The sequence below is a fragment of the Lineus longissimus genome, chromosome 15 (assembly GCF_910592395.1).
Source record: "Lineus longissimus chromosome 15, tnLinLong1.2, whole genome shotgun sequence".
NCBI classification, from domain to species: domain Eukaryota; kingdom Metazoa; phylum Nemertea; class Pilidiophora; order Heteronemertea; family Lineidae; genus Lineus; species Lineus longissimus.
Genome location: NC_088322.1, coordinates 4,982,408 through 5,009,415, shown reverse-complemented (window position 1 = coordinate 5,009,415; position 27,008 = coordinate 4,982,408). Strand labels below are relative to the sequence as shown.

The window sequence follows — 27,008 nt, the reverse complement described above, 5'->3', positions numbered from 1 at the left end:
AATAAGCAGAGACGACGAGAAGTATGCCATCCCTTGTTCGACCCCGAATGTGGGAAATACGGAGAAGGTGGCTGTGTATTCTAATTTCATTTATTGTCTCCCACCCACTTAGGTATTCTTCCCAACAGAAACTGACATATTTCAAGAGAAATTTGTCATGCGAATAATCGTCAAAGAAATTCTCAAAAGTCACGATGTCCTGGGAAAATACGATAAATCCGCAGTCGGGCCATATGTTCATCGTTATACGGAAGAGACCAACAGAATTTCGCCAGTGGTGATTATAAGCAATTTTCATATGGGACTGTTTCGGGAAGGAACATTTGTAGTTTAGTCATACATTTTCTAACATTAAAAAGCGCGAAGAATATCACTGTGTTTTATCTCGATATTGCATACAATCTCTGTGGTGACATGATCAATTTGGTTCACATTTTTCACAAACGTAACTTTCAAACTGAAAGGCTTCATGTATTTCTCTTACCTTTTCAGATACCAATTGGAGTAATTGATGAGCATCCCGCATCTATATCCGGAGTGGTCAACATTCTGCAGCACTTGCAGCGGTGGGTTAATGGTGTACAAATATAACGCAAGCGCAGTGTCGAAAACAATATCACATTTCGTTCTCGCATGGACACAGCTTGTAACATTCTCGAGTCAATCAGAAACAAAAAAATCTCGTTGCTCCCGGCCGAAAATATTTAACTGAGGCGTTTAACTGTTTCACTGAGATTGTCATAATAATGTTTAGATTTCGGCACACTACTGTATTGATAAAATCAGGCCCCTATTAACACGCATTACACGTTTTTTAGGTACGTTCCTGACACCAACACCGGGTATAAGGTGGTTACCTACGGAGACGGGCTGTCGGTGCAAAGAATGGGTGATGCCAAAAACAGTCGAAGTGGTAATTTTTTTTCCGACCTTACTGTGTAGTTTTTTTTAGTTATTTGAATAAATGCCTCCATTGCGAATACACGTTATTTTTTCAATTTCAATTGGTGTGGAAGCACATAATGCGATAATGAGAAAACAAGTGAACGTACGATTGGAGGAATATGCGTTTTTATTGATATTCCGGATCGGAATAAGGGAATTGAAGAGCCCCTGGTATGTGGCGGAAATCAATACATGTATCATATTTTACGGAAGGAATGTCACAATTTTCAATGTCCCATTCTCCCTGGCTACAAGGATGGTGTGTGACGGGCACAATAGCGCACGCACATTTGAAGAAGAAAGTGACGGGCGATGCAATAGGGCCGTTTAGACGACGTCAAAAAATCCGGATGCGTCCCGCAAAAAGATCCGGATCAATGGGATCGCATCCGGATTAAAAAGGGACCGTCGCGTTGTTTGGTTTTAACCCGGATTCATCCGGATCCGTTCGGAATGCAGTCTTTTCACCCGTCGTCGAAACGGCCAAGGATTGTGGTGTGGTCAGCGATGTTCCATTCGTGCCCAAATGTCACTCCCGCCGCCACGTCAGCGATGAGTTAGGGAGGTTGGATGGAGTATTGATCTATCACGGAAACCATAAAACGTGACTTAATCAAAATGTACCCCCAATTTCTGCCACGTTGTTATCCGCATACGTATAAAGTATCCCCGATTGGCCGTGTGTCTGAACCGCTCTATGTATCATGTTGTACATGTATATATAATTGTCACATGATTAGAATGTGATATTATCATGATTGAATTGTATTTCATGATGTATTGACGCTGAGAAACGCTTGGAGAGCTTCGAGCAAGTGCCCCAGGATTTTCACAAGCGGCTGCTTTTGGTTGAAGTGAGTTTATTTTGGACGATATGTTCGGCTCAACGACAGAGGGGACTATAATCATAACTTTGCCTATATCGTCTATATCGGAGAGCTACGCGTATTGAACGGACAAAATGCTCATCGAAAGTCACCCAACCCAAAGTTTTCGCTAATATGTTGGCATCTTTCAGATGGTTTAATGGTCGTCCGCACAAATTTTGACGTGACATTATATTATATATTTAACGTAAAAAATGCGATAAACAAATTGGGCCGAGAAAAACGGAACTTAAGTAGCCATCAAAAGTAACACGTTTATATAGCTATTTGGGAGTGAACGCATGTTGTACAGTTGTATATATATTTTAAGTCAAGTTATACCGTTTGGTTTTGTAGGACACAATGAAGTTGCTGTTGAAACAGCAGTCTAGGGCAGACCGCGGCAGCATGTATAACATCAAAGACAGATTCAGCTTCAGGAATGTTTCTACTAATTTGATGAAAACCTTTAACAGTACGACACATTTCCTGAGAGTGGTCACAGAAGCATTTGTATGTCTTTTGGTAAGTCCTTCGAATTAATAATCGATGATGGCCGCACTAAAGATGGATTTTTCTGAATTACATTTTAAATGCTTGACACCTCGCCAATTATTCTTTCAGGGAAATGAGCGACTAAAATGCAGGACCAGTGAAAAAGGCGAGGACTTACTGGAGGCCGTGGCTACAGAAATCGTTGAATTGGTCTATAAGCAGATACCGACTCATCAGATGGCTGAGATAGAACAATTATGGCAAGAGGACCCAGAGCAACAGGAGGGGATTTTTCCCTACTGCTTCTGTCAAGAAGGTATGTCGGACAACCTTTTCGCCAATCATCGGTAATGATATAGAACTTCATCCAATACCCTAGCTAGTAATGATTGGGTTCAGCGTATATGATGAAGCGTCGGGCAATGTTTGGGATTCCACAAAAGAACCGTTAAAGATACCGTCCGTTTAATATGTGTCCTACTTTCCAGAGAAAGAAGAGAACATGGTTGAATGTTCGGGGGGGAAAACCTGCCCTAACGGACAATGGTTCCATCTGTCCTGTGGCCACATCCCGACAGCCAAATACAGGGAAATCACTGAAGAAGACTGGTGGTGTGGCAGCCCCCAATGCCGGACCAAGTCCATTTTTTGCTGTGGCCGCAACCTGGAGTTAGACGACCAGGATTTAGACTGGATTATGTGCGATAATCCTAAATGCAGCACTCACTGGTTCCACCTGAAATGCACCCGTCTTAAGAAAATACCCAGTAAGTACCGGTATATGATTATAGTACGACGACGGTGAAGTTGGTAGCAGGGTAACGTTTCCCAGATTTAGCTCTGTATTCAATTTTCTATGAAATATGAGCGGTAAACAGTCAGTGTTCATTGAGCTCTACATCACGGACAGGGATCATGTTGCAATTCAAGCATGTTCTTCGTATCTCCTAGACGTCATTTCTTGCATGCTATACTTTAAACAAACGTTTACAAACCCCTATACATCAATAAATTTCCGTAATTATTTTCAGAAGGAGATTGGTTTTGCACAAGTCGATGCAGAAAGGAAGCGAAGAATGTTGCCAAGGACAGCATAGATCATGTCAGGGAATACTCCCTCACTGTAATCTTCCTTGGCCTTCTCGACGAGGCCCGGCGGTTCGTTGTGAGGCACGGCGATGGCCAAAACATCCTTCGCTTCTGGCGCCTGGACATGTCTCGATTCAGGATGGGGAATCACTACAATTACGTGATCCTCGGTCATAGGTTGCTGGCAGGTAACAGAAACTTATTATCTAATGTTTAGAGTTTGCCTACTAATTAACGTCGGTTGTTAATGGGTCCACGGTTTGTAATTCCTGGTCGCTGCTAGTCCGGGTACCAAACATGCAGATAAATCGGGTGCCATACTAATGCAGTTAATTATTAGGCATCCCGGACTAAAGCATTTTCACAGTACGGACCTATCAGCTCTTTCAGGAAGAGCGATCACAAATTTATTCGTTTAATTCGCTTTCAGAGACTGTTGGTTTCTAGTTCTAGCACTCCTCCAGTTCCGCACTAAATTATTCAATTTTGTTTATTATTGCCCCTCAATGTATCCGCATGCTGCTTGAATCGAAATAAACCCAAACGGCCTAGAGTCGCCATGAGTATTGTTCCGGAAGAGCATGAAATTCCGTTGAGCTAATATAGATGTTTTGGTGTGTACTAATTTTATCATAACGTGGCCATAAATATTGCTAATGTTATGAAGAGGGCTGGTATAAATCTATGTTACTGAAAACCAACAAAATAATTTGTACCACAGGTGTGAACGGATATTATGACGGACGTGTGGCTTTTGATGCGGTCAACAACCGGACAGTGAACACCACCGGGAAGCCCGCAGCCAACCACGAAATTGACCTAGAGAACGAATTCTGCAACAAACAAGTGGCAGGTAAAAAACCAATGTTTACCCGGATGATCTGACCAAGAAACGAAATGAACGCTATATGATCATGTTTGCCAAAGTAAGGGCATTGCAACTTGCAATGGTTTCCATAAAATACCAGGGGAAAATATCAAGTCATATACTCATCCAACTATTGCTTATGGGCTTTTTGAGAGGTACATTTAAAATGTCATGAGTCTTTTTGGGCGCTCTGCAATAATAACTGCACTAACTTGTCTGATTTTATTCATCATTAAAATTATTAGGTGTGAAATGATATAAGTTCGATACACGCAATTTACGGGCAGGTGAAAAAAGTATTTCTTCTTTTGGTGCCCTTGCACCATACGTCATTTGTAGAAGGGGGCCGCTTCATATTTTCTGATGCAACTTACCATTTGTGAACAACCAATTTCTTATGTCTATCATGAATACATTTTCAGTGACATTCATCCCTATATACAAGCAGTAGTTATGAATGTGAACATCAATGCACTTCGTCAATGTACCCGAATACACTAAAAACTATTTTAAATGGAAATATTTTGTATTTCGCAGATGGTCTGAAGGAGCGCGGTGTAGTATCAGAGACGAATGCTGAAAAAATCAGCCGGCTTTGCGGCTCTACCCGCAAGGAAATATTCCTCCTATACGAAGAAAAGTACTGTGAGAGTTACGCCAGCCAAGGTGGTGCCGCACGGCACGATGTTACGGAAATCGTATCGGATCTAATGCTTGAATACCAACAGGATAAGCTGTTTAATGAAATCCCTGGCCGATTCCATCATGGATTTGAGGAGTTTGTCCATCAAGATCTGATCATCCAATCCGTTCCGCGCTATGTTGCGAAGCTAAAATCACTGAGTCTCAAAATTGACCGCGAGAAAGCTGTCCGTCCATAGGTTTGCCGGAAAATGATGAGAGATACTATTACTAGGCTATACATGTCGTTCGTCATCGTTAAGTGCCAATATTAGCGAGTTTCTGCAAATCTCACGATTTACAAATTACGAAATACGAATTGGTAATTATCCGAGGAAATGACCCCAAGATCATTGGTGTCTAAGGTGACCAACGTCCGTTACCCTTCGAAGAGTCGTTCAGGATCCAAAGTTGTTTTACCACACCACTCTAATTTCCTAGACGCCGCGACTTTTGAAGTCGTGGTGATGAACTCGTCGAATCGTTACGAATTAGTCTACAATGTCGCAGCGTCCGTTTGTTAAGACGAACTGGACGAAAGCATACACTTTGATGTAAGATATAACACCCGATACAGCTTACTGCTAAATGTGATGAGAGTTTCTTTGTAATTTTAAGTTCGTAATTCGTGATTTCATATTCGTCTGGTTTGCGGAAACTCACTATTGACAGTTTCGTATTGATAAACATGTACTTTAATCAGTGTAGCCACAGGAACCACTGCAGTTACAGCAGCAGGTTTTACAATTGCATATGACCGAGCAGTCTCTTTCCTCTCCGCCTTCATAGCCGATGAAATTTCCGAGAAGGTTTCGCCTGAGACAGTCTTTCTTGCCAATGGCAACCTTACAATAACTTAAGATATCTTCCTGAAAATGTTGAGTATGAACAGGCGGGAATTGGCCTTTGTGTTTATTGATCTCTGTCCTCATGTTTTGGTTTATTAACAGAGTTGCTTGTGAGGATCGGCCATCCCGGCCCGCCCTCCCTACTTCTTGCCAATAATTCATCGCATTTTGGGATGGGCCCCAATGATAGATTATTTCGATGTCGTTTACAGACATTCCCATCCCAAAAGCAACTGTGGACACAAGGCAGCGAATATGACTGTCTGCCTTCAGAAATTCATTCACAATGACATCTGCCGTGTCCTTGTCTAATGCACTGTGGAACTGGTCGACCAGTTTTTCGGCGGGCAATTTCGACAGACCCTGCTGTAGCAATATATTGATGAGTGTGATGTATATTTCTGATGTTATCTTGATTGAACTGAAAATATATAGATTATAGAAGTGTTAATGGGACCGAGTTCACAGTCAATAATGCTTGTAATTATGGATGCTTCTTTCGTTGCATAAACGTCGTCGTTGGGTCTAACCGGGCGTTTGCGAAAGCTCACTATTATATATAAAGTAGAGAGTAATAGTTATCTCATTGAATTTATTTGTAGAAAGTCTCTATCCGCGTTCTGAAGCAAAGCAGGAAATTGTAAAATGTATGTGTGGTCAACTTATCGTAACAAACATAAAGCAAGGCTAATTATGATTTCCCGAATACATTTATATACTTACGAACAATATATGATGGATTTCCGCGCTTTCTGTTTCTGTTCCCCCAGTTCCCGGATGTATTCATCAATGTGTTTCTCGATGCCTTCCCCTGGTTTTTTTAGTATGACATCAAGATATATGTTGGGCCTGAAGAGAGAGGAGTTTATTTCATGCACGCGTGAACCCCTGAAACAACAAAGTAGTTTTACCTCTTCCTGGTTTCTCTTCTGTATGGTACGATAATGAAAATGTCCTACTTCTTAGTTGTCTGGATTTGCTGAGATGACGTCAATGCGGGGCAACGCCAGAAGCTTCAAAATGTCCTCCTTCACCACATCTGTACATGTTCCCGTCAATAGGACAATGGGGCAAGTCACGCAAGCGCGAATAAAACCTGTCGCGCGGTAGTCAGGTCTGAATTCCAGCCCCTAACGGGGGATTAGAAGAGGGGACAATTTGTAAATATTTGTATCATGTTTTGTTTCACCTTGTAAATAATGTATATATTTGGATAATATAAGTGGCTTATCATTATTGTGGTTTGCTTGTGGAGATATAGTTCGATGAATCCTAATCGTAACTTTTCGTCGGAAAAAGTCATTTTTTGGGTTGGTATACGAAAATGCAAGTCGGTTAACCATATCAAAAAGTTATTCTAAAACTCCAGCCCGTTTGAGGCGAAAATGGACACTTTGTATGCGCCATTTCTTCTGACCGCCAGTTGCCTTTTTGGTGCTAATCGCGAAACTTTGGAAAGGTGAAAAAGTCCAAAGATGGTACATTTCTCGAAATGAACACGTGACATAGTATTTGATTATGTAGCAAGTTATGTAATGCAGTGCTGATATTACTTACCAAGTGGCAACGCAATGCATCTCGTCAAAAGCAACGATTGCTAATCTGTCCTTATAAGTTGTTGAAGTCAGCATTCGCCTCCATGGCTTTTTCACAATCATCTCGGGTGAGCAGAACACAATCTGCACCTTACCATGTAGAATATCTTACAAAAGAACAAGAAATTGGTTTAATTAGTCTAACCGTTACAATATGACAGATGGCGTGTTGTTTATTTCAATATGCGTCTTTCCGTTATTTATGCCATAATATTATATCTCTTCTGTTTGTATTTCGGCTGCAAATGTAATCTCCAATTGGAATAGTTTGTTATGGATATATATCTACATATCTATATTTTTATATTTATTATGTCCACAAGGTTTTGCCTAAATTGTTAGATTCCTTGTTAGACCTTCTTTTAGAAATGTGAGTAATTATTTTCACCGTGTAGCTTAAAAAGATATAAAATGTAAATACATATATATAGATTAAAACAACCGATTAAAGACAGTTCATACTTACTTTCTTCTTCTTGAGATTTCCTGAGTAGTCCTAGTAACTGGTACGTGATGTAAGTCCTCATCAACAACATGACATCTTCTGGACTATACATCAACGTACCAGAGTAATTATTTTCACCGTGTAGCTTAAAAAGATATAAAATGTAAATACATATATATAGATTAAAACAACCGATTAAAGACAGTTCATACTTACTTTCTTCTTCTTGAGATTTCCTGAGTAGTCCTAGTAACTGGTACGTGATGTAAGTCCTCATCAACAACATGACATCTTCTGGACTATACATCAACGTACCAGCTCACAGTAGATCGTAGTGTATAAGACCGGCCGAATACGTTGCAGTTCGCCCCCAAATTAACACCTGACAACGGAACATTGAGCCCAATGCATGGATATGTAGTAATTCTACTGTTACTACGCATTAAGAACAACACCTTATTACTTTCATCCGAGTGCTTGATATTTTGTAATCCCTCATCTAAATCGGAGATGACATTCAGCTGCCGTGTATCCAACAAATCATGGCCGCTTTTAGCTAGTGTCAATAGCCTCCGAAAGAGGGAACACGCCGAGAAATTACTATGGTGGCCGGGAAGCGTAAGCAAATTCTTTTGTTAGGCGTTCAGGTGATAGCGTCGTTAGGTCCGAGGTAAGTATAATTTATTCCTGTGTTCAAACCTCGCCACCTTTTTCCGTCGTCCGATGAGCCACCGTAGATTTCCTTTCTGCCCGGTACTTGGGTAGCACTGCCGATCTCGAAATATGAGCAAGGAGCGGCCATGATGTTTTCTTAGTAGCGAGTGCCGTTTCATGTCAACAAACAATCACATGGATTTCATTCCCAATCGTCTTGGAATCCCGATTTTTGGATGTTCAGTTCATAGAACCAACAACATAGAATACGTGTAGTATAATTATGAGCCAATACCACTTGTATTTAGCTTGAAAATAGGTGTCCTTTTTCAATGTACATACCTGTTCATGATACACAGGTGACCGACAGCACTTACTAATGCGACCAACAGAAACCCAAATATAGAAGAAAGCGGCTTGGTAAGTGCTGTTTAATAGAACTAACAAAGGTTGTCTGGCCTGAATGGACACCGATGTGTCAGAAGATGCAGGTGTCTTGCAAATCTGTGCAAGCAGTAAGTGCACTGCAAGTCGCGTCGTATGTCAGCCATGGTGAACACATAGTGCCAAGACACACCATTCGTCCACCACCATGTCCAAGAGTACAACTGTGTATGAAGAAGTTCTGTGTATTACAGTGCCCCCGTTTAATACATCATCCAATCTTTGGGGTTTGTGTCATAATAGGCCTATTCCTAGATCATTCAAACTATTACTTTGGCATTGTGAGTACAATCAAAACCATAACAACAATTTTAAAGAGACAAACCTGAAACATAAATCTATTAGCATAATGTAATAAAACCATTGGGTTCAATGATGTTCAAGTGGCAGGTCTTGTTTCTCAAAAAATGACAAGTTTTCTATGTTAAAAGTCACAACAACATTTCGCTACAAACATGTACTTGAAGAGTTCAATACACTTGCAAGATAACCTGAAACCAAAAGGTTATTAGAAATCAGTTGCTAACCATTTGTTATGTTGCCTGACAGAATTACTCAACACTGACATCACCTCAATAATCCATTTCAAATTGATCAATCCATTTAAAAGGCATGGCAGGATCTTCTGTAATGTGTTCTCCCTCCCTCTTACATGAATTTTCTTACCATTTTCATTATTTTGATGCGAAAAGGGGTCATTTTCGATGATGTTTTTATGTAGATCAACTTTAGTGGTGGTATTCTATAGGCCTAGCTATTTTTTAAAATTCAATTTGCATTATTTGGTACGATTTCAAAATGTTATATTTCTGCTACCGTTTCTCCAATAAAAGCATCCTAATTAGAAAACATGTATTTTTTTAATGTCCTATAATGTTCTATTAGCTATATTCTACCATCCACATCCATTTTTATCTTTATAAACCTCATCCAAGTAGTTCAAAAATTACTTGGTAAAACCTATGTCACCTAATCTGGATAGTGTACATGCCCTTTAGTATTTCTGGTTTAACTAAAAGTATGGACTTTCATGTATCATGTTCAGATGTCTAAGATAAGTCAGACTTTTCTTTTCAACGTGTTTCAAGCCACATCAAAGTGCACGAACGTTCAGTTCTAAGTTCAGAAATAACATAGACAATTTAGAAAGGGAGATGTAGTGTAATCCCTATTGCCCCTTTAGGAGTCACTACAGTATGGTGCTGCCACCTTCATGTCAACGGGTTAACAGTGTAATTGCTTCTTTTATCAAACTTGCATTGTTTACATCTGTCTCATTCAAGTGGACCGTACCCCCAATCCAGTAAAGGACAATACTTCCACATAATAGTCTGGTAAAACATACATCACAAGCCACATTATAAGATGTTATATGATTCGCTCACTAAGGCAAAGGAGGCGGCGCCTGCAAGAACGTGGCTCGGGAAAAACATATTTATGGTACAATAAATTAATCAAAGAATGATCTTTTATAAACATTGGAAGGAAATTTATGGTACAATAAATTAATCAAAATTAATCAAAGAATGATCTTTTATAAACATTGGAAGGTATGGACTTTCATGTCTAAGATAAGTCAGACTTTTCTTTTCAACATGTTTCAAGCCACATCAAAGTGCACGAACGTTCAGTTCTAAGTTAAGAAATAACATAGACAATTTAGAAAGGGAGATGTAGTATAATCCCTATTGCCCCTTTAAGAGTCACTACAGTATGGTGCTGCCACCTTCATGTCAACGGGTAAACAGTGTAATTGATTCTTTTATCAAACTTGCATTGTTTACATCTGTCTCATTCAAGTGGACCGTACCCCCAATCCAGTAAAGGACAATACTTCCACATAATAGTCTGGTAAAACATACATCACATGCTACAATATAAGATGTTATATGATTGGCTCATTAAGGTAAAGATCAGGCGGCGCCTGCAAGAACGTGGCTCGGGAAAAACATACTTAAAGTAAAATAAATTAATCAAAATTAATCAAAGAATGATCTTGAGAATCTTAGTATCGCTAATGATGACCTTAAAAATATAAAGTCGGACTTCCTTGCGCTTTCTGATTACATTGATTTTATAGTTTTTGTTCTCTAAACTCTCTAATCTTTTATGGTTATACTTGGGGAAAATGCCAGGTAAAAAAGACAACGGTAAAATTGACAACAGAAGAAATAACAAGTACAAGACAACGGTGAAAAAGTAAATGGAAAAGAGGCAAAAGCAAGACAATCTTTTTAGGCCTACTTTGTAGCAGATGCTGGTCTTTTTTCAGAAAAAAGATAACTTATCTTTTTAATTTTTTGTTCTTCTGTTGTCTATTCTGCCGTTGTCTTTTTTACCAAGATTTGTCACAACTTACCACTTGTGCTGCAGATCTAGAGATTGTTACAATACTACTGTTGATGCTGCAGCTAAAGTCGCCGGCCAATGGAGTTGTCCATGGTGGCGCAAGGTTGTACTCCATTTGCGTGTTCTCATCAAATAATACATAATATCCTCGGTAGGAAAATGTGTCATATTCATTTAGCAGTAGGTCTATTTCTTTGTAAGGGTCCACAATTCTAATATCTTGAAGGGTCCTCTGTGCTGTGGTATTGAGTGTCAATCCCCCAGTGAAAAAGAAAGGCCAAATGACTGGTATGGCCAGGTTCCCGGCTTTACACACTATATATCGTTCTATGACAGTATTTGACTGGAGGGCTCCTTTTACATCATCTACGTCGTCCGGCTTTCGAAGTCTTATCCTTTGACAAAGGTTGTCTGGCCTGAATTACGCAGCGTTATGTAACCTCTATGAACGCATGTCAAGGTTATGTCCTAAATTTAGTATTTCTTGTTTAAACTAAAAGTATGGACTTTCATGTATCATGTTCAGATGTCTAAGATAAGTCAGACTTTTCTTTTCAAAGTGTTTCAAGCCACATCAAAGTGCACGAACGTTCAGTTCCAAGTTCAGAAATAACATAGACAATTTAGAAAGGGAGATGTAGTGTAATCCCTATTGCCCCTTTAAGAGTCACTACAGTATGGTGCTGCCACCTTCATTGGAAGGAAATTTATGGTACAATAAATTAATCAAAATTAATCAAAGAATGATCTTTCATAAACATTGGAAGGAAGTAGGGATAAATTATATTTATGATTTACTATAGGCGGGTCAATATATGGTTTTACCCCCAAAAAATTGCAAAAAAAGGTTTTATTGTTTTAAGTGTATTGGGGGGTCACAGTGAACCCCAGAAAAAAAGTCTCCCAATTTCTGACCACGAGAAAGGGGTTAATTAGCATAAAGTAAAAATGGCCGCGCCCTGAAATATCAATGTACTAGAAACTTTTTAATGGTTGGATTTATACCCCATAAATGTATTACCAATAGATAGGAATAGGATACTTCTGAACAAGATAGACATGTTTAAAATTATCTGTGACCTCACAGTGACATAGAAATGACGTCATCATGACGTAAATGGTTAATGTAGGAAAGGCTGGTCCATCTTTTTTTTCTTTGGCTTCACATATCCTTTTAGCCTAACAGACATCATGGAAGTGGTCTACGGAGAAAATGCAGTAAAGCATATGATGACAGGGAAATCAGTCCAAAGGGCATTCCGTGGACATCTTTTAGTGGAGAAATGTTTGAACGGCTTGATCGTGTCGGATCTCATTGAGAGTGACTCTGAGTTTGCTACCGCAGTGACTCAGCGTGAAGATATGTATACCTCACTGACTGCAGGAGAGAGCAGTGTGGATTCCCTGGCTACGTCGGATTTAAAGATACAGATTGAAGAAGCACTGGAGAAAAAGAGACAAGAACTTTCAAGTCGTTCACAGACATGTAGGCTCTGGATTTCTTACATGAACATGGTAAAACTTGCTAGGATGCTGCTCATGGCTGATCGCACGGGCTCGTGGGATGCATATCATTCTGCAGTGGCTGAATGCCTTCCAATATTTGCTGCTGCAGGCCATTTTAATTACCTGAAATCGGCATACCTGTACCTCCAAAACATGCAACAACTCGAGAAGACGAATCCAACTGTCCACAAAAAGTTTCAAGATGGCTGTTATTCGCCGAACTGACCAATTCTGGGCTGGTCTTGGTTGTGACCTTGTAATTGAACAGACTTTAATGAGGTCGCTGAAGTCCACTGGTGGCTTGATAAGAGGGAGTGGAATGACAGAGCAGCAGCGAGCGATTTGGACATTGTCACGTAAAGTATGTTCTGAGTATAATGCAGCAATGCAAGAGTTTACTAATCGTTCATTCACAAGGAGTGAACAACATAAGGACGCGACAGAATCGAGGATGGAGCGTGACCATTCTGACATGGCAAAGATAAAGGAAAAGTTCGAATCGTGTTCACCTTTCGCACTTGATGCTAGCTTGCGAAATATTGTTACTGGGGTTGTTGCAAAAGATGAAGTGAACGTTGATGACTTTCAGTCACTTGGAAGAAAGGTCATTGAAAACATGTCTGGACAGCCAGTGTTTACGTATTCATGCAAGCGGAAGGACAAAGCTAAAACAATGGGTGAGGCATCTGCAGTCAGAGTTAGTGCCGATCGAACTATCGACCCAGCGCTGTTGTTTCAGAGGCTTCTTGTCATTTCTAGATCAGGAGACGTCTCTTTGGAGGAGGCACTCAACTATGAACTTAGTCCATTTCCTCCATCCCTCTTTGAAGCAAACGGTATCCTAAGGAAAGCAGACAAGCCACAGCTTGCTAAAGCAATTGATGAATATGCAAGTAGTTCTTCAGATGAGGCCGTGTCAGACAAAATACCAAGGACTGAACATTATGTGCTTGATGGTGGGTCACTGATGCACCGCGTTACATGGACAAAGGGAAGCAGTAATGGCGCGATAGCTAATGACTATGTGGACTTAACCCTTCGCAATTATGGGAAAGCTACGGTTGTTTTCGATGGCTATAGTGATGAACCATCCATAAAGGACGGCACTCATCAGCAGGGTCAGCAGACACAACATCCGATAGTAAACTTCACTGCAGAAACTGTATTCATGGGGAAAAAGGATGAGTTCTTGTCGCGAGGTTGCAACAAACAAGGGTTAATCAACATCATCAGCCAAAAGTTAAGGAAGAAAGGATGCCATTTAATCAATGCGGAGGCAGATGCTGACTATGATATTGTCCAAGCAGCTATTGCATCTGCAGAGTTTCAGTCAACAACTCTTATCGGTGAAGACACTGACTTGCTCAGGGCTGCTTACCCTTACTTTTTTTTGAGTGGGTCAACTTTTAAAAAATGTGTATTTCCCCAAATTTTTGTGTACAATTTTCTGCAATCCCAAATAATATGTGTATGATTGTCATTAAAATGTGTACAAATTTTCAATAGTAAATTCCACAAGCACATGAGCGCGTTTTCGTCGGACGCCAGAGCTACTGCCTTCATCATGTTCAGCCATTTTCAGTGAATGAAGAAGTCTCGCTCAATCGCAGTGTAAAATGTATTGTACTAGTGTATTGATAGGATCTGTAGCGAGAGCGAGACTATCGTCTGCAACAGTTATAGTTCGTCTGTTTATCCAGAGGTGTCACTGCTATATGTGCCATCTAAAGTGCGCAAGATAATGTGGATGTCGGGTCCGTTTTCACATATTGTGCGCCCCGGGGGTGGAGCTGTATAGTTCTCTATCAGGGAATGAATAACGTACAAAACACAGAGAAAACGTTCAAGTTAAGACCTTTTTTATTCGTATTTTACACTTAATTTCAGCGTATTTTTGAAAGGAAAAATTGTGTACAATGAGAAGCAAAAATCGTACAACGTACAAAATGGTTTTTTTGGCGTACAAAATACGGGATTTCCGTACAGGTAAGCAGCCCTGCTTGCTCATCCTCCTCCTCTACCATTCAAAACCAAGAAGAAAAGATCTATACTATCGTTCAGACAAGTTGAAAACCCAAATTCGAGTCTATAACATTGGCAATTTGAAATGCCTGTTAGGTGACGAGTTGTGTTCTCTACTGCTCTTTGTTCACGCATTTACAGGGTGTGATACCACCTCGCGCATCTTTGGAATAGGCAAAAAGCAATTGTTTCAAAAAATTGCAAAAGGAGAGACTGCGATGAAGTCTTCTGCCATTGCTTTGACTAAAACCGGTCAAACAATGGAAATTGTTGCGGATTAAGGAAATAAGGTGATGATGTTGTTATTTGGCGGAAAAATTACCGACGCACTCACCTCCTTGCGGCATAGCATTCTGACTAAGAAAGTCGTTTCAGCCACGTCGTTTGTCACACCAGAACGCCTTCCACCAACTGAGTCAGCAACAAAGTACCATTCTATGAGAGCATACTACCAGATTATGACATGGATGGGAAAGGACACTACTCTTGACGTGACAGACTGGGGATGGAAGGCTGAGGGAAATCGATTTGTTCCAGTAATGAGCGATAGGAAAGCTGCACCAGACCATCTGCTAAAAGTGGTTCATTGCAACTGTACAACAGGCTGCAGCTCACAACGCTGCACTTGTCGTAGCTATGGACTTCCATGCACATCTGCTTGCGGACAGTGTCAACTGGATACGTGTAACAACCCCTATCAGGTGGCTCAAGATAATGACAATGAAAATGACAATGATGACCGGTAGTCTCTGGTTCAATTGATTGATTTATGAACTTCAACTGCCTGAGCACCCTAAAGGTAGCATAAATTAGACCGTTAAGTCATTTCTACATCATGATGACGTCATTTCTATGTCACTGTGACGTCACAGATAATTTTAACCATGTCTATCTTGTTCAGAGGTATAATATTCCTATCTATCAATAATACATTTATGGGGTATAAATCCAACCATTAAAAAGTTTCTAGTACATAAATATTTCAGGGCGCGGCCATTTTAAATTTATGCTAATTAACCCCTTTCCCGTGGTCAGAAATTGGGAGACTTTTTTTCTGGGGTTCACTATGACCCCCTAATACATTTAAAGCAATAAAACCTGTTGTTGCAATTTTTTTGAGGTAAGGCCATATTTTTCATATATTGACTCGCCTACTAATGCAGCGGTCAATCAGATGTCTGTACCCCCCCCCCCCCCCCGGGGTCTATGGTAGGCCGTAGGGGACATTAATGCCGATTTAAGTTCTAGAACATAATTATTTATTGTCTAGCACGTAAATCAGCCTATCACAGAGCAGGAATTTAGTTCTAGCACGTTAATCAACCAATCGCTGACCAGGAATAATGGTCTAGAACATTAATCAGCCTATCACAGTGCAGAAATTTAGTTCTAGCACGTTAATCAACCAATTGCTGACCAGGAATAATGGTCTAGCACATAAATCAGCCTATCACAGTGCAGGAATTAAGTTCTAGCACGTTAATCAACCAATCGCTGACCAGGAATAATGGTCTAGCACATAAATCAGCCTATCACAGTGCAGGAATTAAGTTCTAGCACGTTAATCAACCAATCGCTGACCAGGAATAATGGTCTAGCACATAAATAGCTATGGTGATTGGCATGAGGGCCGTGTTGGACATAAATTCATTACGGTCTAGAACATAAATCAGCCAATGGCAACCATGGTTTCAAACATTTCATATTTCCTGCGTGCCAAAAAAGTATCACAGGCAGCTCAGTTTATTTTACAACGACACTAACAACTATTAGCCACCACGTGAATTCAATATCGAAACCTGCATCATGTCAACGCCGCAGCAAAAGATGATGCCGGCGATATTGTTGCAGCAAAATGAGATCAATCAGAGTGTTGATCGGGCAACCTTTATTGGTGAATTCGGGCCAAGGTAGGTTTGAAACTTTATATGCAAATACTTTAGCCTACTGTCAGTTGATAGGCCAAGCAGAAGTGCAGTGCTCACTGCCCACTCACTACACTAGCCTATGCATGCAAGTGGCTAGTGCATTGCGACTTCGCTGCACCTGTGCACTGACCCGACTGCATCATCTTCTTGCAAACAGGAACACGACTCCTTCTTGCTTATGTATCGCGTTAATCCTTTGAGTGCCGGACCACTTGTGTAACCCGTGTGCCGGGGGTTTTTAGGGAAAAATAGGCTTTTTTAGATTTTATGCCAATATGGCAAAATAGACCCTGTATTGTAAAGGTTATTACCTAGTGATGAATATGCAAATTATAAATTACCTATATGACGTCACAAAATCCAATATAGCCACCAAAATTGGCGGGAAACTTGAAAAAACTGAACAAAATGTGTTTTTTCACTCAATAAACTTTATTTATTGACACCATATTGCCATATTGTCACCAGACGTATCAGCATCAGACATATCCATTATGTCCGGAGGCTGAAAATCATCCCCGTCGTCGTCTGTGCCATCAGACGCATCCATAGGATCATCTTGAGGAGAAGGAGGATTGTCAGATTCACTATCCTCATAGTCAGAAAGTTCGTCATCACAATCAAGGCCCCCATCTTCGCTGTCTGAGTCCAGAAAGATCTCCAAGACTCATTCTAGGGGTCGGCCTTTGGCTGGTACCTGGCCTTGGGCCAGTGCTGCTTGATGCAGAAGGCCCTGAAAAAAAACAGTACAGTTACAATCACATCTCTAGATCCGACCCCCTCTATCCACCCCCACCCCCACTCCTCCCATCCTTGACCCCCTAGACCCCACCCTGATCACCAGGACACTAGCAAACCTCCCTGATCCGCAGGACACCAGCAAACCTACGCAGAGTATCACCAAAAGCACCCAGGCAATGTTTGTAAAACTACTACTTTTCACAAATTTGAATTTGAAATTGAATCTGGCGCCATTGACTTTATTGGCCAATTAGAATGCACAGTAAGCCTAGTACTGAACACTACCCAACCAGCTTCAAAATTATGACGGCCTATCTTGCCTCTAATGTCCTGTGGCATGTTTGGTCCAAATAAGTTTGAATTTTGCGCCACTGAGTAACCACGTGGTTATGTCAAAACCAATGTATCCCATTCCCCACCCCCAAGTCCCCCCCCCCCCTCAAAATTTGACTCCAAGTAAATAATGACAATGATCTCCGATGTGAACAGCCTTTATTCATTCAAACTACAACGAAATTGGTAAAGAAATAAGCAAAAAAACGGCATAAAACCAACCTGCTTTGTCAGCACGTGACGACGCCATTGTTGTGAAATTTGTCTGTTGGTCATCCAGGTATCAAGTCACCCCAGTGCTGCCATCTGACGAAATTTTAGGTAAACATAATTTATAATTGCTGATGTGCCTATCGGACGTACGAGAAACGTCCTAATAACTGGAAATAACGTTAGACCCAGGCACAGTAGATACTTAATATGGGGACGTACATTGTACGTCCCTATGGCACATCAATTACCAAAATGACGACGTACAACGTACGTCCTATAGGCAGCTTAAGGGTTAATGACCTGATTATTATATGTCAGGAGGCCATTAGGTCTTAGGCTATACATGACATGTGATAGTAGTGTGGTACGTGGTGGCGGCTGGGCGCATTTATTTTGCTATATCATATAGCAAAATAAATGCACCTAGTATATGACCATGCTATATGACATGTAGGCCTTTGAGCGGTTGAGGTTTGTCTAAATGGCTGTGGCTTGCTTCTACGAATTCGCCAGCTGGCATGCATGTACCATCAATAACTTACATCGGGTAGCTTACACGTCTTTACATTTGAGACACTTCCATCAGCTTCATGTTTGGGCCTATAGTCTAGTATAAAGCATATCCTTGCTTACATACAATAACATGCAGTAGTCTAGGCCTTCATTCCTATCAGGGGTAGTAGTTAGGGCTAGCCTATAGGCTAACGCACAGTCCGCCGAAGACTTAGCAAAGGCTGGACTTGACCAGAGAGTAGCCCTACATGTATCAACATGTATTTCAAACAAAGTAAACTGATTATAAAAGTGGCACCGTAAGGTAATTTGAATGGGACATTATAACCATGCAAACTTTCTAGCCTAAAAGGTCGTATGATGAGATGATGAAGATGGATGAAAATGTTGTAAAACTGAATTCCCCATACTTTCTGAGAGACCATGAGGTGATACCATTTTATGGATTCTGATATTTTTATTTCTTAACAAGAGGCCCAAGGGCCTGGCGCTCAGCTGAGTTAATATCATTAATATCTTCCCGGTGTTTAGTTCATTATGCATGAAAATGGCATGCTCCATGGTATTTGATATCCTTTTGCGTTCACTACGGTACCAATGTTTTTGGTTGACATAATTATGCCACTGTTCATTCCTCAATCCTGACCATAATTCGGGTGAAATCATCGTATGAAAATATTTACCGAAACATGAAGTTTATGCCATTAATGAGGATACTCATTGTCATAGCCTCGTTTACAAGTACGAAGTATTTTCCCGCGAATATTCAAAACTGCTTGGCTCCTTGCCAGTTAAATAACATGTGACTATACACAAAATAGAAAACTTTGATGGAAATTGTAAATCATTTTTTTATCTATCAGGGGAAACAAGCTGATGATGATCAAATAAATCATTCATGAGAAATCGTTTTGTTGCTGAAGCTTGCATGACGAAGTTAATGCTAAACCTTTTCTTGTGCTCTACTGCGCCACCGTAGTTTTCTATTTAGACCAGCGATGACGTCATTTCTGGTGATTCCCTACGTTGTCCAATGAGCGCTTTTTAAAATGTGCCATTTGGTATTGTACAGTATGCAATGTATTTTTTCAGCGCTGCCAGTTGCCGAAGAGAATGCCGTAGCTCCCTCAATTTCCAATCAATTTTTATGGGAGTGACATTATTGTATTGCTCAGAATGTCTACTTTTTACTCATGAAAGAATCGTAGAACTAAAACATAATAGGCGAACAGAATCATGCCGATTCACTGCACATACTGTGGGAATTCTCCACTTCAAAATACATCGGCGATGTCATCGCGAACAGAGCATGCACTTCCGATATCATTTTCACAGAAATGTCGCCAAATATTCAAGAACTAATTTCTGAATTTAGTCCCTAAAGACCTTATGACTACCACTGAAACGAACTAGTGATAATATCGCCTACCAGACTACTTTTTAAGCAGAAAATTGGGTACTTGAGTGTCATTGAGCTCCAAGATTATTGCACATAGCGTAAACGGTATCCAGTCAAATCGTCCCCAGTAGCAATCGTCCCCGCTCATAGGAGTCAAATCGTCCCCACGTCAAATCGTCCCCGGGTGAAATCGTCCCGGTTTCCGGCGCCAGTGCATGATGGAACCCGGTGGTGTATGGGGTATGGCATAAGGCCAGTAGTGGCATGATATGTCTATTCTATAAGTCTATTCCTGTATAAGGGATGAAATCAGAGGCGGATTTAGAGGGGGGCGGACCCGGCGTACGCCCTCCCTTATTTGAGAAAAATCTTTGAAATTGACCACGAATTTTAGGAAATCGTCATAAAATCGACATAAATATCCGGTAAAAAATAGATGCCCGCCCCCCCTTATTCAGACTCCTGGATCCGCCCCTGGAAATAAAGAAAAATTAGCATACGCAGTGAGTTGTTTAATTAAAGGAAAAGTCGTTCAAATAGCCTTTAGCAATGTTTAGTTCACGGACCTGTGAATACTTAGTACGGTATCTTTTGAAGTTCCATGGTGAGTTGATATCACAACCGATCAAAGGGGTCGCTAATTCAATTGATGATGAACACAACCATTCATTATATCAGTGAGTTAATATCACAACTGGGCCTATATTGATCAAAGGGGCCGCTTCAATATGTTAGTGAGTTGATATCACAACTGGGCTTATTGAGCAAGGGGGCCGCAAATTGATGAACACAACCATTCATTATGATCAGTGAGTTAATATCACAACTGGGCCAATTGATCAAAGGGGCCGCTTCAATTAGCTAATTAGGTGAGATGTTGGCGGTCAATGTGTCATTGTGTAAATCCCTGCAAACGGTGCCTTTTTTCCAAGGTTGCACCACCCCTCCTTCCAAAAATCCTCTCTATTATATACAGATAGTCAATACAAAATTATAAAAATACAAACAAAACAAAATACTGCTAGCAATAGACATACCAAGCACGGGTGATGTAATTAGCGAGTAATTAGCGGGATCTTTGATCAACTCGGCCATGGATGCATTCACACATTATATTCGTAATCAACAATTAACACCTTTAGTAATCAATAACTGCAATTAGGGTGAGATGAAGATGATTTTTTGAGAAGATATCATCAATTAAGCAGAGCTATAGGCCCTATATAAACCTGCCAGATTTTAGGGTTCCTCATTCGATTTCGAATAGATGCGACATCCAACATCCAGCAGCATAATGAACGATTGTTCCATTTCAGTTTCTCGGCCTATTGGCTAAGATCAAAGTGTAGTATCTGTTCTTATCTGTTTACTCCAAGTTTACTCCAAGTCAGGTCGGGGAGCAGCACGTGCCATATTCGTTTATTTATTTCGTTGATTTCGTTGATTTCGTTTAGCACTATGTGACGTTTTACAGCACCGATTCCGTTTTAGTTGGACCTTTTGTGAACAATTCGTTTTATTCAGTTGGCTGGAGCCTTTGTGTGGACCGAGTTTTAAGCCTTTGTGTTTCTGCACCAATTATTTTAACTTGCCAACGCCTAGGGTGTACACACACTGTACATACACTGTAAATAACGTTTTAAGTCATGGCGTCGACGTATGCCGGCGCCGTGGCATATCAAGATGGGGCCTATGAGGCAGAAGTTATTGAAGTCATTAATAGAAGCGATAGGTCGGTTGACTATAGAACTAATAAGGACGATGGTGAAATTAAACAGTACAAGATTGTGAAGGCATTGGTAGAAAGGGGAATCCCCATAGAAAGTATAAAAACAGTGATGAAAGTAAGCCAAGGGCACTTTAGTGTGAGATTCGAGAAGGGGGACCCCCAAATGGAGGAAGCCCCTGCAGTGCTAGAAGTAGACGGGGTAGGGTTATGGATGGAAAAGGCCATTGACTTTGAGGTTAAGAGATTCCACACTAGTCGCTATGTAAAAATCCATAACTATCCGGGAGAGTGTGATGTAGAATGGGTGAGGGAAGGGTTGCAAAAATACGGACTGGTGAAGGCAGTAAAGAGGGAGATGTTAAGAGAATACGGGACGGTTGAAAGTGGAACTGTGACGGCTATAATGAATGTGGGGGCAAAGGTCCCCAAGGTGATATACATCAAAGGAAACCGATTCCGAACATGGTACAGGGGACAAGAAGATGAGCTAAGGGGTGAATCCACGTGTTATAGATGTAGGAGAAAGGGGCACTATCGATATGAATGTACAGAACTGTTAGGAGTAGGAGAGGAGCAGAGTGAGAAGGAAGAGAGACGGGTGAAAAGTGTGGTGAGGAGTGTGGAAAAGGAAGGAGAGAGAAGCATGGTGAACAACGAGAAGGAGTCGATTGACGGGAAAGAAGAGAACGTAGCTGGCAGGTCTGAGGAGTTGGGAGTGTGTGTCGAAGATGGCGAGACGGAGAAGGGTGACGGGGAAGGAAATGGAGGCGCGGGAGAAACGAATGTCGTGAAACCGGGAGAATGGAAGAAAGTGGTGAAGAATAGGAGGAGAGGGGAAGAGTCGGTGTGGGATACGCCCACAGAAGTGCAAGATAGGTTGAGAACAGCAAAAGAAGTGTTAGAAGACAGTGACAATGAAGTAAGGGACTTATCGAGACCCCTAAGCATCGATTTAGATTCACCAACGAATGTGGAAAGAATTTTGAAGGGTTTTGCGGGTAGCAGGCCGACTACTCCCGACGGGGATGCAGAGCGGCGTGAGGGCACTGCCAAGAGGGGCAATGATAGGGTAGAAAAAAGCCCAGAAGACCGATCTGTTAAAGATCAAACTACACCGGTGGTCAAAAAGCCCAACTTGGGGGTGCCACCACGCCCGAGGCGTAGCCCGCCAGGGAGGGGTCGGAATGTGCCTGCAAAACCCTTCAAACATTAATTTAATGGATCCTCTCTTTATTTTCATCTGTATATTAATGGCGGTAACTGTGGTCTCAATGAATGTGAACGGGTTATATGAAAAAAGGACGAGTGTTTTAAATAAAATAGTAAGGTTAAAGTGTGATGTGGCATGTATACAGGAAGTGCATGTGGTGCCGGACAATTTGGGACCATGGATTAATCGGAACTACGGACTTCATTTCTATAGCAGTAGCCAGGCCCACGCAGGCGCGGCCATCATTACCAGAACTGCTGTAGAAAGGGAGTTTGTAGTTCCAGGGGGGTTAGAGGGGAGAATATGCCATGTGCGCCTGGGGTCCGGCACGCATGTTCTCTCTGTATACATGCCCACACAGAATCCAATTAAAAACCACGATAAAGCTATAATCTTCTGTCAAAAGCTAAAAGAGTATGTGAGGAAATTTAGGGGGGAACAGTGGATTTTAGGGGGGGACTTTAATTTTGCTTCGGGAAGGAACGATAGAGGGACGGGGACTTTGTTACCAGGGGACATCTTGTATAAAAAGCTTTGGCAGGAGATTATAGATTTATTAAATATTAAAGATGCATTTAGGGATTTAAATCCCACGGTAGATAGTTTCACTTTTTATAGAGGCCAAACTAGGTCCAGAATTGACCGTATTTATACGAATTTAAAGGTAGGTAAGGTAGATCATGTCCCACTGGTTTTTACAGACCATTACGGTGTGTTGGGTGCGGTAGAAAGTACAGGGAAGAAGAAAATGGGAAAGGGATTTTGGAAAATTAATAATAGCCTATTAGGGGAAGAGGGGACAGTAAGGGAGGTAACACAGTTTTGGAAGGGTTGGCAAAAAAGGAAGGGAAATTTTGGGTGTCCAATAGAGTGGTGGGAGAAGGGGAAACAAAAGTTACAGGGGATCTTCAAAAGGAATGGTAAGAGGGTGAACAGGGAGAGAGGGGAAGGTATTTTAGCTTTGGAGAGGGAGTTGGACTTTTTGGGGAAGGAGAGGGACAGAGGGGTGGACATTACAAGGCGGTGGGGGGAAGTAAGAGGGGAATTGAGCAAATTGGAAATGGCAGATTTGGAGGGGGCAAAAGTGAGGGCGGGGGCAAAATTCATAGAGGAGAGGGAAGCACCGACCACTGATTTTTTCAAGGTAGAAGTGAGGACAAAGACAGTTATTGATCAGTTAAAGGATGAAAATGGAAAGGTTTTAGAAGAACAAGATGAAATTTTAAAAGAGGTACAAAGGTTTTACGAGAATTTATATAGGAAAGGTGATACGGTAAAGGTGGCTAGGGACAGGTTCGCATCAAAAATCCATAAGAAACTAACTGGGGAACAACAAAATAAATTGGAGGGTTTGTTATCTACAGGGGAGGTTTTGAGGGAATTAAAAAATATGAAGGCGGGAAAATCACCGGGGATTGATGGGTTAGGAAAAGAGTTTTATTTGTATTACTGGGAGCTATTGGGGGACGATTTGGTAGAGACTATAAATAATGTATTTTTACGGGAAAAACTGGGGGGAACGATGAAAACGGCAGTGATATCTATTTTGTTCAAAAAAGGGGATCCGAGGGATATTAAAAATTATAGACCTGTAAGTTTGCTAACGGTAGATTATAAGATTATCACCAAAGTTTTAAAGTCGAGACTGTCGGGGGTCATGGGCGACCTAGTGCACCCTGATCAGGCATGCGGAGTCCCCAAAAGATCAATCAATGATCAACTGTTCAATATTCAAACCGTCATCGAACATGCGGCGGACTCCGGGGGTGCACTGGTGGCCGTTGACCTCCGAAAAGCCTTCGATTTAGTATCTCATGAATGGCTATTTCAATGTTTAGAGACCATGAGGTTTGGCCGAAATTTTATGAGATGGATGAGGGTGCTGTATGATGCGCCGGAGAGTAGGGTGCTGGTGAATGGATTCCTGTCAGGGACATTCAGGGTGGGCAGATCAGTTAGACAGGGCTGCAGTCTGTCCCCGCTGCTGTTTGTACTCTGCCAGGAGCCGCTCGCCTGCGCCGTGCGCTCCGACGAACGGGTGCGGGGCATTAAGCTGCCTAACGTAAAACAAGAGGTTAAAAACATTGCCTTTGCGGATGATGCCACGCACCCGATCGCAGCACCCTGTATACGAGCTCTATTCTCCATATACAATGATTTCGGCCAAGCCTCGGGGTCTGATATAAATATATCAAAGACAGAAATATTATTGTTAGGCGGTTTTTCGCACCAAAACATCCCTATAGAGTACAGGAAATATATAGTGAAAATTTCAAACATTTTGGGGATACCCTGGAACAAGGCAGGGCCTTGTGGGAAGACATATTGGAAGAAAATCATGGAAAAAGTGGGGAAAACAATAAAGTTATGGGAAAATAGACACCTGTCCTTTATAGGGAAAGTTTTGGTGATAAAAACCGTCCTCGTTTCTAAATTATGGTACGGAGCGAGAATTATGAAATTGCCAATGAAATATTGTACCGGGTTTGTGAAATTATTGTTTAAATTTTTATGGTCAAACAAAATGGAATTGATTAAAAGAAGCACTATGGTGCAGGCAATTGAAGATGGAGGGGTAGGGATGCCGCATGTAGCCAGTAAATGTCGGGCCCTGTTCATGGAAAGGTTAAAAAGACTCTACCACGTACAAGACGAGGGGGTCACACAGCCATGGATAGGGTACGGCATTTACAAAGCGGGCATAACACTGCGGCATCACTGCCCCGAAATTGCCAAAAATACTTATATGCACAGAGTTATTGGTAGACACGGTGTGTGGGAAGAGGTTTTATACCAGTGTAAAGCGGCAAAGTTGGGTATGGGTAGGTCACAATGGGTTAAAATCACAGCTGCTGCTTTATATGAGAAAATTATGAAAAATGGGGTTCAAATCCCACATACCGTGTGTACCAAAATGTATAATATCAACTGGAAAAAGATATGGAAAAACATATGGCACAACAAAATTTTATATAATAATGAGAAAGAACTATTTTATAAATTTGTACACAGAGCATTACCTGTAAAATCCTTGTTTAAATATTTGCCAAATATCCAGAAGAACTGTGCGAGGTGTAAAATGCAGACGGAATCCATGAAACATGCTTTTTATGATTGCGCTACGATACAGCCTGTTTTGAACTCGTTGTCAAATTTGTCAAGAATACAAGGATGGCCAGCGCCAACCTGGGAAAATATCACATGTCCGGTTTTTGCAAATAGCAAAGGGGTAGATAAAATAGTGGGGGTTTTGGGGATTTATATTCACACGATTTGGACAGGGAGAGCCAGTCTTTGGCAGGGGAAAAATCGAAATGAGCAAAACGAATTCGACAACAGAGTTCAAAACAGACTGTAAGGGGATTCCCCACAATGTGGGAATGGTATACGATTTTAAAAATTCACGTCGTTAGCGTATCGGCTTGCTAGCCTGTCGGGAACGTGCATGATTCGGACGCGGGAGGTCCCGGGTTCGAACCTGCCATATTCCACTGTTCAATTTCCTTCAAAAATATATTTTTTTCCCTCTTGTTTTCTTTTTCCTTCATTCTTTTTGCATTTTACATCTTGCATAGTTAGTTGTAAATATTGTAAATATATGTATATAGGGTATTAATTGAACGCACGCACAGAAATGTGAATTTTAAAACATAGTATAAAATTTTTTGGCGACTTAGATTAGCCCAGTTCCCAAGCAGGGGTCAGAATGAGACCAGATGGATGGTCTCGACCCCTTGCACTGGGCGCACATATGTATATACTTGCCATTGAGCACTATAGGCACATTGTTTTAAACATGAGTTATGAATCATGTTATTAATTTATGTTTTAAACCTTTATGTTTTATGTTATTATGTTATTATTTTATGTTAGTATGCCTTCAATTTACACTGGCACGTTTTATCCACATTGATTTAATCAGATAATTAAATGTTCCGTTTCTATTGGGGCTACAACAAAAATAATAAAATGTTAAATATCAAAATGCAATAAGTGGTGCCAATAGTTTTGAATATTCCGTACACGTATATACTTGGTGCTCACATGTTAATTAATTCTTCCATTGGTGCTAAAACAAAAAAAGTAAACAGTTAAGATTATAAAGTGAAAATTAGTTTCAATGGACATTATTTGG

The 27,008-nt window shown here is 41.0% G+C and overlaps 1 protein-coding gene and 1 non-coding gene across 3 annotated transcripts; one reads left to right on the top strand and one right to left on the bottom strand.

Annotated features, from left to right (window-relative positions):
- Window positions 1-4,560: 4,560 nt before the first annotated feature.
- On the bottom strand, window positions 4,561-12,103 carry LOC135499905 (bifunctional 3'-5' exonuclease/ATP-dependent helicase WRN-like). Of its 2 annotated transcripts, XM_064790942.1 has the most exons (5): window positions 11,290-12,103; window positions 7,854-7,977; window positions 7,350-7,494; window positions 6,516-6,641; window positions 4,561-6,213 (listed from the first exon to the last, which is right to left on the bottom strand). In XM_064790942.1, the coding sequence occupies exons 1-5, from the start codon at window positions 11,392-11,394 to the stop codon at window positions 5,640-5,642; spliced, it is 1,074 nt and encodes a 357-aa protein (XP_064647012.1). In that variant the 5' UTR covers window positions 11,395-12,103; the 3' UTR covers window positions 4,561-5,639. The 2 variants fall into 2 exon arrangements, with proteins under 2 accessions (XP_064647012.1, XP_064647011.1); XM_064790941.1 differs by lacking the exon at window positions 11,290-12,103 and having other exon boundaries at window positions 7,854-9,947.
- Window positions 12,104-21,246: 9,143 nt separating this feature from the next.
- Window positions 21,247-21,436, top strand: LOC135500033 (U2 spliceosomal RNA). The gene has a single exon (XR_010449385.1). It is a non-coding gene; the product is annotated as a U2 spliceosomal RNA (small nuclear RNA).
- Window positions 21,437-27,008: the final 5,572 nt, after the last annotated feature.